Source organism: Oncorhynchus masou, chromosome 21 (genome assembly GCF_036934945.1).
Source record: "Oncorhynchus masou masou isolate Uvic2021 chromosome 21, UVic_Omas_1.1, whole genome shotgun sequence".
NCBI lineage: Eukaryota > Metazoa > Chordata > Actinopteri > Salmoniformes > Salmonidae > Oncorhynchus > Oncorhynchus masou.
The window spans coordinates 18061256-18078479 of record NC_088232.1 but is presented as its reverse complement, the minus strand read 5'-3'; the positions used below and the strand labels follow the sequence as shown (position 1 = coordinate 18078479).

The following is a 17224-nucleotide window of genomic DNA, read 5'->3' as shown; positions in this document are numbered from 1 at the left end:
CTCACAATAAAAAACAACATTAGTTCAGGGCGTGAGAGTTCAGGGAAAATATGTAGGCCTGTAAATAGACATACAACAACCAGTAAAGGCATCATAAAGCTGATAAAACAATAAAACAATCTCATGTTCAATACTTTGACTTCATGTTGTTGTGCGCTCTGCTGTATACTTCATGTTGTTGTACACTGTACCGTGTTCTGTACAGATCGAGGAGAGGATGTCTAGCTCCCAGGGGCTGTCGGAGGGCTGGAAGGAGATAAAGGAGCAGAAGCAGGAGCTGTTTGGTCTGTTCCAGGACATGGAGCAGCAGCTCCTCAGTCTCTCCAGAAGACCAGCCGAGCTCGAGACCAAGATCGCCCACAACATGCTCACCCAGGCCAAGGTAGAGAGATCTTATGGTCAAAACGTTGTCACCAACAAACCACATAGGAGCATAGACTGCAATGTGCAGAGTTAACAAAGAAAGAAGAAGTTTAGGGAGCAGGGTCCCACTCCCCAGCGTGGTCTCATAGACTAGATGTAACATAGTAAACCAAAATCCGGGACACTCAAATTAGTATGATATGTTACATTTGGTATGTTTTCATAAGACAGAAGGTTACTTAAGGTAAAAACAAAAGGAGGGTGGTTAGTCGGCGTATAACGTGAACGTCTAGCAACCCATAGGTTGCGTGTTTGAATCTCATGACGGAAAACTTTAGCAGTTGAACTAATTAGCAACTTTGCAACTATTTACTACTTTTGAGATACTTTGCAACTGCTTAGCATGTTAGCTAACCTTTCCCCTAACCCTAACCATAACCTTTTAACCTAACTCCTAACCTTAACCCCTAACCCTAACCCCTAGCCTAGATAATGTTAGCCACCTAGTTAATGTTAGCCTCAACAAATTGTAATTCGTAACGTATCATTCGAATTGCAATTCGTAACATTTCATACAAAATGGATGATGGACATCCACATTACATACCAAACGTAACATATCATTCTAATTTGAGTGACCCTGATTTTTGTTTACTATGTTACGCCTAACCCCGAGTCCAGGTTGCACTCCCATCTTCCCTACCTTCTTTAAAAATACTTCTCTGATCAGCCAGATTAATAATTAAAAATCTTAATTTAGATGAAAATGTGTAATTGTCAATATCAGTTTCAGCGATTTAGGATACTGCTCACATACAAACCACTAACACAGCATGAGACAAAACATGCACATTGATCAAATCCAATGAATGTTTCTCTACTCTCTCCAACAGGAGTTTAGCAATCAGCTGCAGAGTAAACAAGCCACCCTAACCAGGATGACAGAGAGTGTGAATCGTCTGACTGAGGGCCAGGCCAGCCCGGAGCATGGGGAAGTAGGGCGTCTGAGCCACTCCTGGCTGGAGCTGTGTCACCAGGCTAACAGGCTGCAGGATCAGAGGCAGGAGGACCTGCAGAGGACTCAGGAGTACCACGACTGCATCACAGCCATGGAGGCACTGTTTGAGCAGGTGTCCAAGGAGTGGGACAACCTGGCCAGGTGGGATCATCTATCTATCTGAAACACACAACTGAGTTACTACAGGATGGGAACTAGAAGTGTATGCAATATGGGTCTATTGCAATAACTTTGCTCTGCTTCCACCCGTAATAGTATCACAATACACTATTAAAGTGATTACTTTATGTATTGATAACAATCACAAAAAAGCAACAACTTAAAATATATTTGGTTCTGTATGGCCAAATTCCAGCCAGTCTTGTTGCTATGTGGGTTGCTAGTGAGTGAGCGGTCCCTTTCATAGCAAAAGTATATTGATGTGGGATCAGTCTCCAGAGCACATAGAAGACTGACTCTATGTGGAATAGCTGAATAATCATAGTTGCCATGACAGTGGTAACATGGCTTAAGAGTTCGGGAGCGGTACCAACATTCTAAAAACCATGACAATGGGTCTCAAATACTTCTTCATCACTAGAATGTGTGTTAGCTTTTATTGTGAAATCTAGTCATTGAATATGTTATTTTTCTCTCCAAGGACTGATGCTGAAAGTTCATCTGAGCACTTGGAGGCGTTGAAAAAACTTTCCGTGGCTCTCAGAGACCAGAAGGGAACTCTGGAGGACCTGAAGGACCAGAGGCAGAAAGTCATCTACCATCTGAATCTTGACGATAAAGAGCTGGTCAAAGAGCAAATCAGCCACTTCGAGCAGCGTTGGGCCCAGCTACAGAGCCTCATCGACAGGAAGATCCAGGACTCGGTGCTGACCTTGGAGGACATGGCCCAGGTGTGTGTGTGTGTGTGTGTGTGGGGGGGGAGTGTTGGGAAAGGCAGAAGACACATTTCTGGTCTAACCTATGGGCAATTTAAGTATCTATTTTATTCTAATCAGGTGGAGGCCCGTCTGAGGGAGGCCAGGGAGTGGGCCGAGGAGCAGCAGCCTGCCCTGTCTGAAGCCATGAAGATGAGTCCTCCTCCAGAGTTGTCCCAAAGCTTCCTGTTTGACCACCTCAGCATCTGCAGTGAACTGGAGGCTAAGCAGCTGCTTCTGGCCCAGGCCATGACCGACGCTGACCGCGTCCTGGCTCACCTGGGGCTCAACGAGCGCCAGCGCCTGCAGCAGCTCATCTCAGACACCCAGGCTGAGGTGGAGTCACTCAGTGTGAAGGTGTGTGTTTTTTTTGTGTGTTTAAAAATAAAATAAAATACTATTTGGGTTTCTGACACTTGCACATGCCTGTTTAACTTATGCTTATACTGTTTTCATGCTATTATCGTTTTTACATGTCTATATTGTGTAAATAAAATAAAGGTGGCCCAGAGGAGGAAGCACCTCAGCAAGGCATTCACAGAGAGAACACAGTTCCTGCAGGCTGTCAACCAGTCCATCACCTGGGTTCAGCAGAATGAGAAGAAGGCCCAGGCAGAGGAGTACATCGCCCTGCTACCTGACGACCTGGCCAAGCAGGTGCGAACCTGCAGGAACATCCAGAGCAGCCTAAAGGCCTACCAGAGCGAGCTGACCTCCCTGTGGTCCCAAGGCAGAGACCTGATGAGAGACGCCACCGAGGACGAGAAGGTTGAGATGCTCACCAAGCTGCAGGAGCTGCAGAACATCTTTGAGAAGGCCCTGCAGAAGTGTGGCCAGAGGCTGCAGGAGCTGGAAAAGGTGCTTGTCTCCAGAAAGTACTTCAAGGCAGACCTGGAGAAGACATGTCAGTGGTTGAAACAGGCAGACATAGTGACCTTCCCTGAGATTAACCTCATGAATGGCGACTTGGAGCTGAACGTGCAGCTGTTGAAGTACCAGCAGATAGTAGAGCAGGCGATGGAATATGAAAACCTCCTACTGATCGTCCAGAGAGCTGGTCAGGAGATCCTTCCCACTCTGAATGAAGTGGACCACTGTTACTTGGACGAGAAACTCAATGCTCTCCCACAGCAATACAATAGCATACTGGCTCTGGCCAAAGAGAAACAGGAAAAGATTGAACAGGCCATTCTATCCAGAAAGGAGTATGCCTCCTTCATAGATGTAACACATAATGCGTTGAAGGAGCTTGAGGAGCAGTTCCATAACTTGGGGACTCAGCCTGTTGGTCTACAGACAGAGGAGGTTGTCAGTTTACAGAACGATTACAAAGCTCTTCAGGTTGATCTGAGCAACCTTGGTCTGGCTGTCAGTGAACTAAACCAGAAGAAAGAAGGATTCCGAAGCACCGGCCAACCCTGGCGGCCTGAAGAAATGACCCAGCTGGTGAGCCTCTACAATGGGCTCAAGAGGCTCATCGAACAGCGGGTGGAGCACCTCGACGACACGCTGGAGTCCTTCGAGGACCACAAGGCCATGGCCATGCAGGTAGACTCAGAGCTGAAGGCTACCAAAGAACAGCTGGTCAAGGTCAACGCAGAGACTCAGTCGGCGGAGGAGAGGCTGAAGAACTACCACGCCCTGGCCGGGAGTCTCCAGGGCGCCAGCTCTCATCTTTCTAGACTCATGGAACAGATGGACAACCTGGCTCCTCAGCTGGACCAGGCTGCCCACGAGGCCTCCAGAGAACAGGTGGTCTTGTGGCAGGAGGAGCTGCAGTCCCTACAGTCTGCTGTAGGGGAGCTGATAGTGGAGTGTGAGAATAGGTTTGTCCAGAGTAAAGACTTTGAGACGGAGGTGAAGCGGACCCTGGACTGGCTGCAGCAAATCAGGGATGAGCTGGACTGTGCTGTGGTGGTGGACGTGAGGGTAGAGAAGGTCCAGGAGGAGATCAGGAAGCAGCAGATTATGCAGGAAGAGGTCCAGTCCAGGCTGAGGATCGTGGCTGCCCTGAGCAGCAGGGAGAAACAGAAGTACACCAGCGCCAATGAGCTGGTCCCAGCCCATGTTGACTTGAGCCTGGAGGAGATGGCCAAACTGCAGGCTGATGTACAACAGGCTCTGAGCTCCAAACAGGTGAAGGGATATCATATTGTCTCGATGTATTATAATATAAGGGAGTGGGGTTGCAAAAGTCTGGAAACTTTCCCAAATCTCCTAGGTGTTTATAAAATCTCAGTTGAAGGATTTCATCTGGGAACTTTGCGAACGTTTCTGGAATTTTTGTACGCTGTGAGGGAGTAATAGTGATAATAACATAGCCTGTTTGTTGACATCTATTAGTATTGTTAGCTTCACATACTCACCATTTCCCTTCCCTGTCTGTTCTCCAGATCACCCTGGAGCAGGCCTTAGCGTTGTGTCAGAAATACCACTTCCGGATGCAGTCAGCGTGTGAGTGGCTGGAGGATGCAGTGGCCTTCCTACAACTAGCCAGCTTGGGGGTGGACGTAGAGAACTATGAGGAATGTCTACGCCAGCAGGAGGACATCATGGCCTCGGAGCAGGTGGGTGCTCCAATAACTTGTCCGGGTGGATAATGTAGAGCAAAAAATGAATCCGCGCAATGGTATAATGCTCCCAAAGTGTTTAGTTTAATAGGACGTTTTCGACGAACTGGGCCTTTGTCAGGACTAAATAAAGTGTGGTCTATTAGGACATGTTGCTAAGAGGTAAAGCTTCAATTGCAACATATATTCAAGAGTGATTTTTTTGGTGTGCCTTTTTTCAACAACAAAAAAATCTAATTTTTTTTCTCCCTTTACCATGTTCTCTCCTTGTGCCTCGTGGTAGGAGTTCTTGGGCCACCTGCAGGAGTTGGAGGCTCTGCCCCCCCAGCTGGAGAACCTGGTTAACCCTTCAGCCAAGGAGCAGCTTAGGCTGAGTGTGGAGTCTGCTCAGCAGAGAGGAGTGGAGGTCCGAGATCAGCTGCAGTGTCATCAGGACGTCCTGATCAGGTACAGGAAGTAAAGGAAAAGGTTCAATTGTAACCAAAATATGGACATATTATATATGCCATTTAGTGGACCCTCATCCAAAGCGACTTAAAACCATTTGTGCATGGACAATATGGTTTTACAAGTGTTGAATACAGAGAGAGAGACCTTGGTGCAGAGATGGGCAATTTAGTGTTAATATAACACAGACAGAACTGATTGGATTGTCTTAAAGTGATCGCCGTCATCGTGACGTTGTTACTCAATTGAAACTAAGACATTAAATCCCCTTCAACACATGCTTCCCTCCAACACAATGAAGTGCATATTGTGTTTTATAAACTGGATGGTTTGAGCCCTGAATGCTTATTGGCTGAAAGACGTGGTATATCAGACCATGTATTACGGGTATGACAAAAAGTAGCTTTTTACTGTTATTGCTATTATATTCTAACCAGTTTTATAATAGCAATAAGGTACCTCAGGGGTTTGTGGTATAATGGACAATATACCACAGCCAATGGCTTTATTGTGTCATGCATAAGAACAGCCCCTAGCCGTGGTATATTGCCCATATACCACGCCTCCTTGGCCTTATTGCTTAAAATGATTCTGTAAATACTTGGCTGCACCATGCATTTCCTTACTGGCACAATAAAGTTGGAATGGAATTGAATTAAATTGACTGTCCTCTGTTGTCCCTAGCTGTGTTGCCCAGTGGAAGTCCTACCAGGAGACGAGGCAGACAGTGATTGAACTGATGAACGAGGCAGAGAAGAAGCTGACTGAGTTCTCCACCGCCAAGGCTGCTACCTTTCTGGAGGCAGAGGAGAAGCTCAGGAGTCATAGGGTAAAAGAGGACCATGGGAAAATAAAGATTTTCTTCTCTTTTGACTTTTACATTACTTGATACATGTTCCTAATGGCCGCATAATTAGCCACATGATGGCGTCATTGTACATTCATCTTTAGTAATCAAAGCACAAAGAAGTAATGATCAGACTTTATTTATGAACACCCATAATGTGCGAACGGACCGCGACTCTTCTCTTGTGTGTATATTTCCTCCTCTCCTCCCTCCCTGCCAGTCCCTGGTGTCGATGGTGAATGGGTTCCAGGAGAAGCTGACCGGGCTGGAGGAGCAGGCATCCCAGCTGGAGCTGGTGGGTAGTGACGCCAGCAAGGCCACCATCAGCCGCTCCATGACCACGGTGTGGCAGCGCTGGACCCGGTTACGCAGCGTAGCACGAGGGCAGGAGAGGGTCCTAGAGGACACGGCCCAGGAGTGGAGGACCTTCAGGGAGAAGGTATAGTAGGCTACAATAAACAGTAAACAGTGGAGAAGACCATAATATCAACCTAAGTCCATGAATATAACTCAAATTCCCTAAGGAGGTACGAGGTACGAGGTACAACACAGTTAGGGGGACAAGAGTGCAATCCTCATAGCTGTCCGTTGTGCAGTATACTGACTGAAAGGGAACTAAACAGTATACTATCAGCACTTGCTGGATTATTTATTTGTTCCCCTTATGCCCTTTGTTGCTGTCTGCCGTAAAGGTTCTCTAAAGAGTGTACACTACTCCATAGTAGAAGCTAACAATGATGCTTTATCAACACGTCATTACAGGTTCAGCACACTGTCTAGATTTCCCCCGCCTGTGTTCCTTTCAGATGGTGAAGCTGAGGAACATGGTGGACGAGCTTCAGAGCCGTGTGATAGACTGTGCTGTGGAGAAGGCCTCCAAGGCTACCTTGCAGTCTGTGTTGGACCAGCATGAGCTGCTGATCCAGGACATGGAGAGGGAGCTGTCCTCCCTCACCCTGCTGCGTCAGTACGCCCTCAGCCTGCTCCATGACGTGGAGGTCCCCTCACCATCCCCCACCTCCGAACAGGACGAACTGCCCAGTCTCAAGGAGATCAGAGCCGTACAAGACCGCATGGAAAGGTGCGGATCAAGATTGTTAGGTTTTGCGTGGTCTCTTCCCACAGCCGCTGTGGAGCTCCATGAGTCTGGCAATCGAGCCTATGTTTAGCATTTGCATGACAGATGGATTGGCAACTCGGGAATTAGATCAGTTGTTGTTTGCATTGAACAGAATAAGAGAGATAATTGTCCATTTAGTTACTAGTGAAAATGTGTCTTCTGTATTTCCCAATGCTCCAGTTCAAAAACAGTTAAAATATCTTAGAAACAGAATAATGGAGCTGAGTGGTTTTATGTCTCTCCACCAGTCTGCTGCAGCAGGCACGTACCAAGCGTAGCCAGGCTGGGATGGAGCTGAGGGATAGAGAGGAGGTGGAGAAGAACCTGAGTGTGGTCAAAGCCTGGATCCAGGAGACCAGGGAGCTGCTTCTCAACCCTACCCCAGATATAGATGCTCTGCTTCAGGAGCTGGAGGTAAACCGCTGACGAACCCTATGGAACTCGAGATTGAGTAAACACAATCTAACACACGATCACATCCTTTTTTGCCATTTTTGCAAATGCAAAATTCCTTTCTGCATTTACTCAATTGTTGTATCAAGTACCACTGTGTGCTAAGGCGTAGTCTCAGGCTGGGATCAAGGCTAGCTATGGCGTAAATTAAAGAATTGTTATGCGAGTGACTTGTTTTTGAGTCTTGGTACATGTGCATGACCATGTTTCTACTATGTATTGTACAGGTGGTGCACAGTGATGTGATTGGGTACCGTCAGCATTTGGATAAGATAGCTGAGCAGCAGCAGAGCAAGTATCTGGACCTGTACACCATCCTGCCCTCAGAGATCTCCATGCAGCTGGCTGAGGTGTCCCTCGCACTGGGGGCCATCGAGGACCAGGTACCGGACTATCTAGCGCTTGCTATTTCTCACTGGGCCAGTTTCCTGGACACAGATTAAGCCTAGCCATGAACTAAAAAGCATGTTCAATGGAGAACCTCGATTAAAATAGATTAGGCTTAATCTGTGTCTGGTCTACTACACCAACTACTGTATCTTTTACTAATGTAAATGTTAAGAAATAGAGAAGTTATTACAGGGTTAAGTGTGTACGTTTTTCTTCTGAATTTCTTAAGGTTCTATCCAAAGAGAGAGAGATTCAGAAGACGAGAGACATCAAGGAGGACTTCAGTTCCAGGATCCATGACGTGTCGGAGAAGATGAAAGCCATCTCCACCAGACTCAAAGACAAAGCCAGTGATGTCGAACACGCTAAAGACGAGACCAAGGTGAGCGGGAGCTGAAGATGCTCATGCATATGACTCTGAATAAGGGTTTGGGGTCAATTTCTTGTCAATTCAATCAATTCAGGAAGTAAACTGAAATACATACAAAAGTGAATGAGCACCCAGAGCTGCTATCTTGGTCAGTCCGTTTAACCCAGAGTTTCTCTCCTCTCCTCAGTGTCTTTGTGATGACCTGGAGAGCTGTCGTCGGACTCTCTCAGAGCTGGATGCTGCGGTCCATGAGTTCGGCAGACGGAACTCTGTCTTGGCCAAACAGCTGAGCGATGCCATAGTCAAGTTAGGAGACATCCACCACCACACTGCCCGACTGGCCGAGTGTAGAACCATCTGGCTCAAAAAGGTTAGGAACCAATTGTATAAATGTTTTGAGGGGGGAAAACACAATATACATGAGAAGTCTTGTTGTTACACTGTTGTTGTTTTAACAATGTTGTTGTTACACTGAAGAGGTGGCATTAATGTACTGTGTTGCCCAGCCCAAAATGTTTATATGGGGCCATTTGACTTTTAATTGTAAAAGGTGCTATTTATACCATAAACGTACATTACCCATACATTGTCAGTGTCATTAAAGTATGCATTTCCCTGCTGTTGTTCCCTGGTTCCTCAATTCCTCTCTGTTATCTCACCTGTCCAGGCCGATGCCCATCTAGAGGAGTACAGTGAGATGCTGGACTTCATAGTGAGGTGGTCGGAGAAAGCCAAGGGCCTGGTGAGGGCCAACATCATCTGGAACTCCTCCCCTCATCTGCAGGAGCAAATAAGGATGTACCAGGTGGGTGGAGACATGAATAAACACATGTAGAGTTACCGGATTGAAATGCTGATAGAGACTGTATGAAACTCTCACTGTTCACTTCCACTGTACCATCTTCAACAATACTGGTGGTGTTTGTGTGTGTAAGGAAATAAACATGGGTTCTGTTCCCCTGTCTCCTATCATTATCCCTCCAGGATGTTACTTCTTTTCTTATTTACCGGCACCTCTTAGGGTCCATCCATCACTGGTTGGCCCCTTTTTTTCCAAAAACAGTGTCTTCTTATTCCATTCATTGCCTGTGTTGTGCTTTCCCCCTCCTCTCCCCGTCCCATCAGTCTGTGCTGCGTGAGTCCCGGGAGCTCCATGGGGACCTGCAGGCCATGGGAGAGAAGGTGGATCTGCTATCTGAGGTGCTGCAGACGGAGAACATGTCCCAGCAGGTGTGTGAGCTCAGCCGCAACACCGAGGAGCTCCAGCAGACCATCAGGACACGACTGCAGAGCCTACAGGACGCAGCCAAGGTACTGACTCAGACATACTGTATGCGATGACCTTGCATTTTAGCCTAGCATCTGTTTCCACTCTAGCATTGTTGTTAGTCTCAGAGACGGTCAAATAGCTTTTAGCATCTCAGTGTTATTCTCACCTGTACGTATAAATATATTTGATTGATTGACCTGTGTGTAGTGACAGACGGTTAGCATGACTTGATTAGCTAGCCAGCTAGCCCGTAGAAGATTTGGTTCTGGGTTCTGAGATGAACCTGTGTGTGTGTCCTGTGTCGTCCTCTCAGAGTATGGAGTGTCTGGAGTACGAGGTGAAGACCCTACATGTTGCTCTGGAACAGGTCCAAGCTACACTGACCTCTCCTGAGTTGGCCCGACAGAGTCTCAAGGAACAACTGGCCCAGAGACAGGTAACTACTCCTTCTTCTGCTGCTGCTGCTGCTGCTGCGGAGAATGTGACGTTCCCTCCTGTCTGTTTTCCTAGCGTCTTCTGTCGGAGATGGAGGGCTTCAAGCAGCAGGTGCAGGCGGTGCAGCTGTGTCAGAGCGCCCTGCGGGTCCCAGAGGAGGTGATGCCTGGCCTGGCTATCTGTCGCACGGCACTGGGCCTACAGCAGGAGGCCAGCCAGCTGCAGCATGTCGCAATACAGCAGTGCAACATTCTACAGGTAGGGAGGCCACAGCACAATCATGAATAATTCATTCGATTGCCTGTGACTGAAGACTTGTGTTAGTTCCCCCGAGCTAATGGCTAGGTTTTGAGGAACACAGAAAGTCACGGTTTGAATCCGGTTGGCCACACCTGCAAGCCAAGAGCATTTGACCTCCTACATTGTGCACCAATATCAACATTCCTTGATTTCTTGTCCCTTCTGTAGGAGGCTGTTGTGCAGTATGAGCAGTATGAGCAGGAGGTGAGGCACCTCCAGGGGCTGATAGAGGACGGCCACAGAGTCATCCAGGACCGACCCATTCCCACCAGCAACATCCAGGAGCTGCAGGCTCAGATCCTACACCATGAGGTACTTCTACATACTGTAGCATTACCAATGGAAAGGAATGCAGAATTGTGAAAACCTCTAGGTCCAGGTGCTGGTAGGAACAACTAGGTACCCAAAGCAAAAAATCAACAACGACAAAAAGGACACTAGTTAAGCTGTAAAATGTTAGGACTATAAGGATGCTTTGTTCCCATGTTGTCACCATAACAACTGACCGTGATCGGGATGTTTCTAACAGGACCTGGCCCAGAAGATCAAGGGTTACCAGGAGCAGATAGCCAGTCTGAACTCTAAGTGTAAGATGCTTGCTGTGAAGGCCAAGCACGCCACCATGCTGCTCACTGTGAGTGACACGGAGGGGACGGGGCTTACTGAGGAGGACCTGGATGGAGACACACACAAACCCTCTGTAGTCATGGTGAGAGGCCAACTCCCCTCCCCAATCGAGCTTATCGATGTGGTAAACGATACGAGTTTACTAATTGTACAGCATGTTTTTTTTTTACTTTGTGTGTTTTCTGGTTTATTAACTAACTCAGGCAAATCGCTCCGCTGTTAATCCTTTGACCCTTTATCGAATCTCGAGCTAGCATGATGTCTGTCTGAAAGACTCCACTCTCTGTGGTGGACTTTGAACAAATTCACACAATCTTCTCTGCATGTGTTTTCTGATTAAAACCTGGATGCTATGTCTGTCTGTTCTGTCTAACTCTGATCCTATGGTGTGATCAGATGACAGCTGGCCGCTGTCACACCCTCCTGTCCCCTGTCACGGAGGAGTCTGGGGAGGAGGGCACCAACAGTGAGATCTCCTCTCCTCCTGTCTGTCGCTCCCCCTCTCCCATCACTCACTCCCAGGTCTGTTGCACTCCCTCTCCCATCACTCACACTCAGGCATCACCTATTGAGCTCTTTCTCTCTCTCTCTCTCTTGCTTTCTCTCTACTCTAGCTGCAGACCATGAGATATGAGATACATCTCCATATCCTGTCATCCTGTATGCCTCAAATTAAATGCATTGCATTAGTACAGATTAATGCATAGCAAGGCTTCTGTACTTCTCCATTAAGGGCCTGTGCCCAGTTGCATACAACATCTTAGGTGTTTCCCTTAAGGGTTTACCTTAAGGAATCATTTCCTCTTAACTAAAGGAAATGTTTAAGGGCGTTGCATAGAGCCCCTCAAATATTTCCTTAGGTAAGGGCATATGTTAAGGGGTTTTACAGTAGTTTGAAGGCCGGTATGGCTGAAAGAGTATCTGGTTACCGTGGAGACGGCCTGATTCACTGATAACTAGAGATCGCTTTTATTTTTTGAGATAGCAACATAAAACTTCTACAATCAAGACAGGATAACCAAATTGCTCCAGAAGATAATAAAATCCTGTTTCTTGTAGCACATTTTTTCCCAAACTTTATATTACTTTCTAGTACGTCAAGCTAGTTTACAGAGGACATAGCTAACTAGCCAGCTAGCTCAGTCGCCATGGATTGTGCACTTTCCATTGTTTAGCTAGCTAAAGTAAGTAGCTAGCCGGTTGATGTTTTTCTTTTGGAACCCAGAGCAGATGAAAGCAACATTCAACTCCACCAATGCTATTTACATTGCAGTTAATGGACCTCATGGGCACCCTTAACTTTTTCACATAATTTAAGGGGGGAATTCTCCTTAAAGTATTTTGTGCAACTGACTTAAAGTTAAGGAAACTTTAAGGGAAGGGGAAAGGGGGGGATATGCAACCCCCCTTTTATGTTTTATGTAACCAGGTCCTGACCACTTACCTTATTGTGTACCTACCTATACACCGAGTAACATTATGATGCTTCTCTGTATATGTTGCTCGTGTTTTCTTTCAGATGGGATTGGGACGAGCCACCCTCACCAGAGCCCCCATACAGGAGCTATATGACCCGACATTTGAATCTGTGGCCAACTTCGATGACCTTCAACGCTCCTGGGAGACCTTGAAGAATGTGGTACTCAATGCATATCGATTAAACATTTAATTGGCTATTTAGGAAAGTGTATTTACAAATAAACTGTGAAGTACCATTCTTTTGGGCCGAGGTCTGCCTGCTACCTATTTCCTATCCTTCCCTTTACAGATCAGTGAGAAGCAGAGGACTCTGTACGAAGCGTTGGAGAAGCAGCAGCGCTACCAGGGTTCTCTCCAGTCTATCTCCTCTAAGATGGAGTCCTTAGAGGCCAAACTCAACGAGCCACTGGAGGCTGACAGGAGCACAGACAGTCATATGGAAGCCCATCAGGTAAGGGAGAATCAGTATTGCCTAGGGAAGTCTTATGTAACATTCCGCTATGCTCAAGATACCAATTTCCACAAGGTAGTAATCCTATTTGACATCTCGAAATGCTCAAAAAAAAAAAAAAATCCTGCTCAAGGCAGAAATCCTGTGTAACATCTCAGTATACTCATGACTCAATGTCTTCCCATCATAACTAAATACTGTTATTCCCTCTACCAGGCCATGGGTGACGAGATCCAGAGTCTGCAGGAGGATATAGACAAGCTGCAGACCAGCTTCTCAGAGGAGCTGGGTACTGATGCTGTGGACTCGGACACGGCCGACCGGCTAGCCATGCAGTCCACCCTCACTGTCCTGGCTGAGAGGATGGCCACCATACATATGAAGGCCACAGGGAAACGACAGCTTCTGGAGGTACAGTGATGCTTCCAATACCTTTTCTCTCTCTCTTTTATATTTTTGTTCGGATAGGTGCACTTCCACTTCTTCAGATGCTCATTTAGCTGTATTTGAGTGTCTTAGGTCAGGCTCATCACGAGAGGGCCATTAAAAGCATGTTTGTTGAGGGGTCAAGAGGTTCACGAACATGACAACAAGCTGTGTCTGGCCTTACTTCATGTGGTGTCTTGTGATTCCCTGTCCAGGAGCGTGCGACTGACCATCTAGAGGAGCAGCGTCAAGAGCAGGCCTTACAACACTACCTCGACCAGGCTGACCAGATGGACCACTGGCTGCTCAGCACCCGCTCTGCATTCACAACCTTCCAGCCCAGCGTTAAGGAGGATGAGGAGGACATGGAGGAGCAGCTCATAGACTGCCAGGTTAGAACAGAGCGCCCCCTACTGGCGGTTACTCACGCACACACATACGCACAGACGCCCATATGCACGAACGCAGAGAGAAACCCTTTATTTAAAAGCTCCTCCGTGAGTCACATGCGTTTTCCCCTTTTAAACAACTGCTCATTTAACATCCAATTATTAAATACCACTATAACTCCCCTTTTTGATTCTGCCTGCCACATATGGATCCACCCGGGAGGGGTAGGAACCTGGCAGCAGTAAACAAGAGTATTAGCAGCAGTGTTATAGTGCAGGGCTGCCTTCAGAGGCTTGGTAAGGTTCCTAAAGCGTCTGTAACACTAGTCTAGTTAAGCAGATTATGCAGATGTCTTCTGTGTGACTGCATGGGGCCGTGTCTTCAGGTGGGAGGCCTTATTTGCTAGATTAATAGATTCCGACTGCAGGGATTGGTGTTGGTGTTGGTGGTGGAGCTGGATCAGCCTGCTAGAATATCCAAGTAGGAATACCAACTGACGAGAGGAGGGAGGCGGGGAGTTGAAACCTGTTCAACTTACCGATACACACACACAGGATATGGGTCTATATATGGAGGAATCTCCTTTGTGCACGGATCTTTGAGGAAGCATTTACTATGGGACATCTGTGGTAGCTTTGGATCTTTTCATTACAAGGGTCTACAACAGTCCAGGCCACTTGGTGAATCTATATTTTTGATCTTGAGCATGCGACGTGAAGGATTAGTGCTGGTGTGTTGGGCTGTGCTGGAGGCGAGGGTGTTGGTAGGGAGGTGGACCTACAATGAGAGCAGGACAGTACCTACAGAGACCTGCTGCTGGGTCTTCTGAAGGGGTCTATACTGACCCTGGGACTGGAGGCCCCGTTGACTGAAGCTGCCTTGCGGGCAGGGCCTGCCTGGTATCCAGCACCATGTTTGAGATGGCCTCTCTCCTCCTGCTGCTCCAGAACATGCTGCAGGAGATTGAGCAGAAGGTGGTGGCCCTGTCGGAGCTGACCATGCGGAGCGAGAGTCTGTTGCTGGAGGGGAGGCAGGAGACGCGGATGGACATGAGGGAGGACGCTGAGCAGCTAGCCAGGAAGCTGCGGACGCTGAAGGGAAGTCTGCTGGAGCTGCAGAAGATGCTGCAGGACAAACACATCAACATCCAGGTGAGTCAGGCTGCTTCTGGATACCTGCCCTGTAGCTTACTACGACAGTAAAAGGTGCTGCCGGATTTATCTGCGGAGAGGAATGTACTAGTAGCCTGGTAGATCTGGGACCTGGCTACTGCTACAGTCATCTCCGTGTCCGAAACTGAGACCTCTTTAGAATAATTATTTCAATTTGACTGCAGACAGTGTTTACTGAGGTGCCTGGTCGCTTATGTGACCGACTGTGTTCAAGTCCAGGTCTCCTGGATCATGTTAGACCACAGCGCTAAAGCCTATGCCTTCACCTTGTTTGTCCTGCAGGCCACTCTAGCATGGGATGCTTTTCAGGAGCTGAAAGGCCCATTGAGGAAGCATGTACATGTAATGTCTGTTCTGAGCCTTTAATGTAATGTCTTCTGTCTTTGACATGGTCCCTGTTTGTCATCTACTATTCTTTTTTGTGGCTGATGTGTGCAGGGATATGATTGGGTGAACTGGATTGCATAAAAATTTGCTTGAATTATTTCAACCACTCTATTGTTTGAGGTTTAAAAATCAAAATAAGGAATTGACTTATAATCAAATGACTTGTAATCCTCACCAGCCTTGATGGTTGTTCGGTCTTGTTGTCAAGATGTGAATCAAACGAATCCTTACATGAATAACCATTTCTCGTCATTTTTCTCACTATTGTTTCCATAAATAACCCTCTCTCTGCTTGTGTCCTTCACTAGGGCTTCCTGCAGGACCAGGAGAACAATGAGTCTGACTCTAGCCTGTCTCCGGGGCCCAGTGTACAGGACTGGCTGGCCCAGGCCCGTACCACACGCTCACAACATCACCATGACAGCCTCCAGAGACAGAGGGTAGGGTAGTCACTCTCAAACACACCATCGCACTACTGCGCCATGCCAGTGTAGGATCTTTGTTTTGTTTGGTTGTTTGTGTGTTTGTTCCTTCCTTCCTTCCTTCCTTCCTTCCTTCCTTCCTTCCTTCTGTCCTTCCTTCCTTCATTCATTCATGCATTCATTCATTCATTCAAAGAGAAGTCATTGCTGTTAAGAGTGGTCATGTTTGTGCCTTGTTGTTTAGGAGCTGGAGGAGCAGCTAGCAGAGCAGAAGAAGCTGCTCCAGTCAGTAGCCAGTAGAGGAGAGGAGATCCTGATCCAGCAGGCCTCACCCAGCAGTGTCAGGTATGGCCATGAAACAGTGAATTCACGGCTCTGCCTTTGTGAAGCTTTACTACAAAGTAGTAACGTGAATCCACGTTAACACAGCAACACAGGGTTCTGACAGTTTATTTTGAATTACCAGAGGCCAATAGGCCTTATCCTCTGTGTAATGTTTTTATGTTATATCATATTCCGTCTATTCTTTTGTCTGCAGTATGACAGAGCCCTTCTCTCCGGAGCTCCTGCAGGAGAGAGAGACCCGGGCTGCCAGGCAGCAGATGAGACAGAGGTGGGAGAGCCTGAGGAAAGAGCTCAGTACCAAACTCCAGCTCCTACAGAAAACCCTGGAGCAAGACAACAAGCAACCGGTACTGACCCCACCGTCAACACCTATCCCAGCGGCCAAAACCAGATTACAACCAGTTATTTTTGGTTGTGCATCAGCAGTTTTTCTGTTATGTCAGTCACTGATAGTCACTCAATTAGCCATGACAGAGAGTTAGCAAGTTAGTTTAGCCAGCTATCTAAACTTGTAGTAATCATGGCCAAATACTGACGCAGGGCACGTGCCCTGACCTCCAGGGGGCTGTTATGTATACGTTGGGAGTCAGGAAGCAGGTGCAGAAGGTGAGTTTAATAATGATAACTGCAGATAAACCAAACATGAGAAGACTGCAGAACGTGAATGAAAACAAACCAATACTGCCTGATGACTGAGGCTACTGAGGGGTAAAACTGAGGGGTTAAAATAAAGGGAAGTGAAGTGATAATGAAGTCCAGGTGTGCGTAATGATGGGGAGCAGGTCTGCGTAACGATGGTTGCCAGGACGGGTGGTTAGTAGACCGGTGACGTCGAGCACTGGGGAGGGGGAGTGGGAGTAGGCGTGACAGGGGCCCACATTGATTTTGCTAGTCACTCTCACTCAGATATCATATTAACATGGCATGAGTCATGGAAAAATATGTAGAATTGCAGGAAATTAGCTTTAAAACAGAGAAAAAAAATCTCTGTCCCATGGTAAAACTAGGCAAGTCAGCTAAGAACAAAT

The 17224-nt window shown here is 47.2% G+C and overlaps 1 protein-coding gene across 5 annotated transcripts in view; it reads left to right on the top strand.

Moving 5' to 3' along the window:
* LOC135507897 (nesprin-1-like) overlaps nucleotides 1-17224 on the top strand; it is a 148473-nt gene that overhangs the window by 73043 nt on the left and 58206 nt on the right. For 3 of the 5 annotated variants that reach the window (XM_064927659.1, XM_064927658.1, XM_064927661.1), the window contains exons 76-104: nucleotides 206-382; nucleotides 1257-1522; nucleotides 2022-2271; nucleotides 2377-2652; nucleotides 2797-4431; nucleotides 4689-4862; nucleotides 5149-5312; nucleotides 5997-6141; nucleotides 6380-6598; nucleotides 6966-7240; nucleotides 7528-7693; nucleotides 7960-8115; nucleotides 8352-8504; nucleotides 8680-8862; nucleotides 9160-9297; nucleotides 9618-9803; nucleotides 10076-10198; nucleotides 10273-10455; nucleotides 10666-10809; nucleotides 11027-11206; nucleotides 11521-11646; nucleotides 12644-12763; nucleotides 12893-13054; nucleotides 13271-13465; nucleotides 13696-13872; nucleotides 14818-15021; nucleotides 15738-15869; nucleotides 16096-16196; nucleotides 16390-16543. In XM_064927659.1, the coding sequence (XP_064783731.1) occupies nucleotides 206-382; nucleotides 1257-1522; nucleotides 2022-2271; nucleotides 2377-2652; nucleotides 2797-4431; nucleotides 4689-4862; nucleotides 5149-5312; nucleotides 5997-6141; nucleotides 6380-6598; nucleotides 6966-7240; nucleotides 7528-7693; nucleotides 7960-8115; nucleotides 8352-8504; nucleotides 8680-8862; nucleotides 9160-9297; nucleotides 9618-9803; nucleotides 10076-10198; nucleotides 10273-10455; nucleotides 10666-10809; nucleotides 11027-11206; nucleotides 11521-11646; nucleotides 12644-12763; nucleotides 12893-13054; nucleotides 13271-13465; nucleotides 13696-13872; nucleotides 14818-15021; nucleotides 15738-15869; nucleotides 16096-16196; nucleotides 16390-16543 (6564 nt within the window). Of the gene's footprint in view, nucleotides 1-205; nucleotides 383-1256; nucleotides 1523-2021; nucleotides 2272-2376; nucleotides 2653-2796; nucleotides 4432-4688; nucleotides 4863-5148; nucleotides 5313-5996; nucleotides 6142-6379; nucleotides 6599-6965; nucleotides 7241-7527; nucleotides 7694-7959; nucleotides 8116-8351; nucleotides 8505-8679; nucleotides 8863-9159; nucleotides 9298-9617; nucleotides 9804-10075; nucleotides 10199-10272; nucleotides 10456-10665; nucleotides 10810-11026; nucleotides 11207-11520; nucleotides 11647-12643; nucleotides 12764-12892; nucleotides 13055-13270; nucleotides 13466-13695; nucleotides 13873-14817; nucleotides 15022-15324; nucleotides 15379-15737; nucleotides 15870-16095; nucleotides 16197-16389; nucleotides 16544-17224 lie in introns of all 5 variants that reach the window. The other 2 variants (XM_064927664.1, XM_064927660.1) reach the window with 2 other exon arrangements.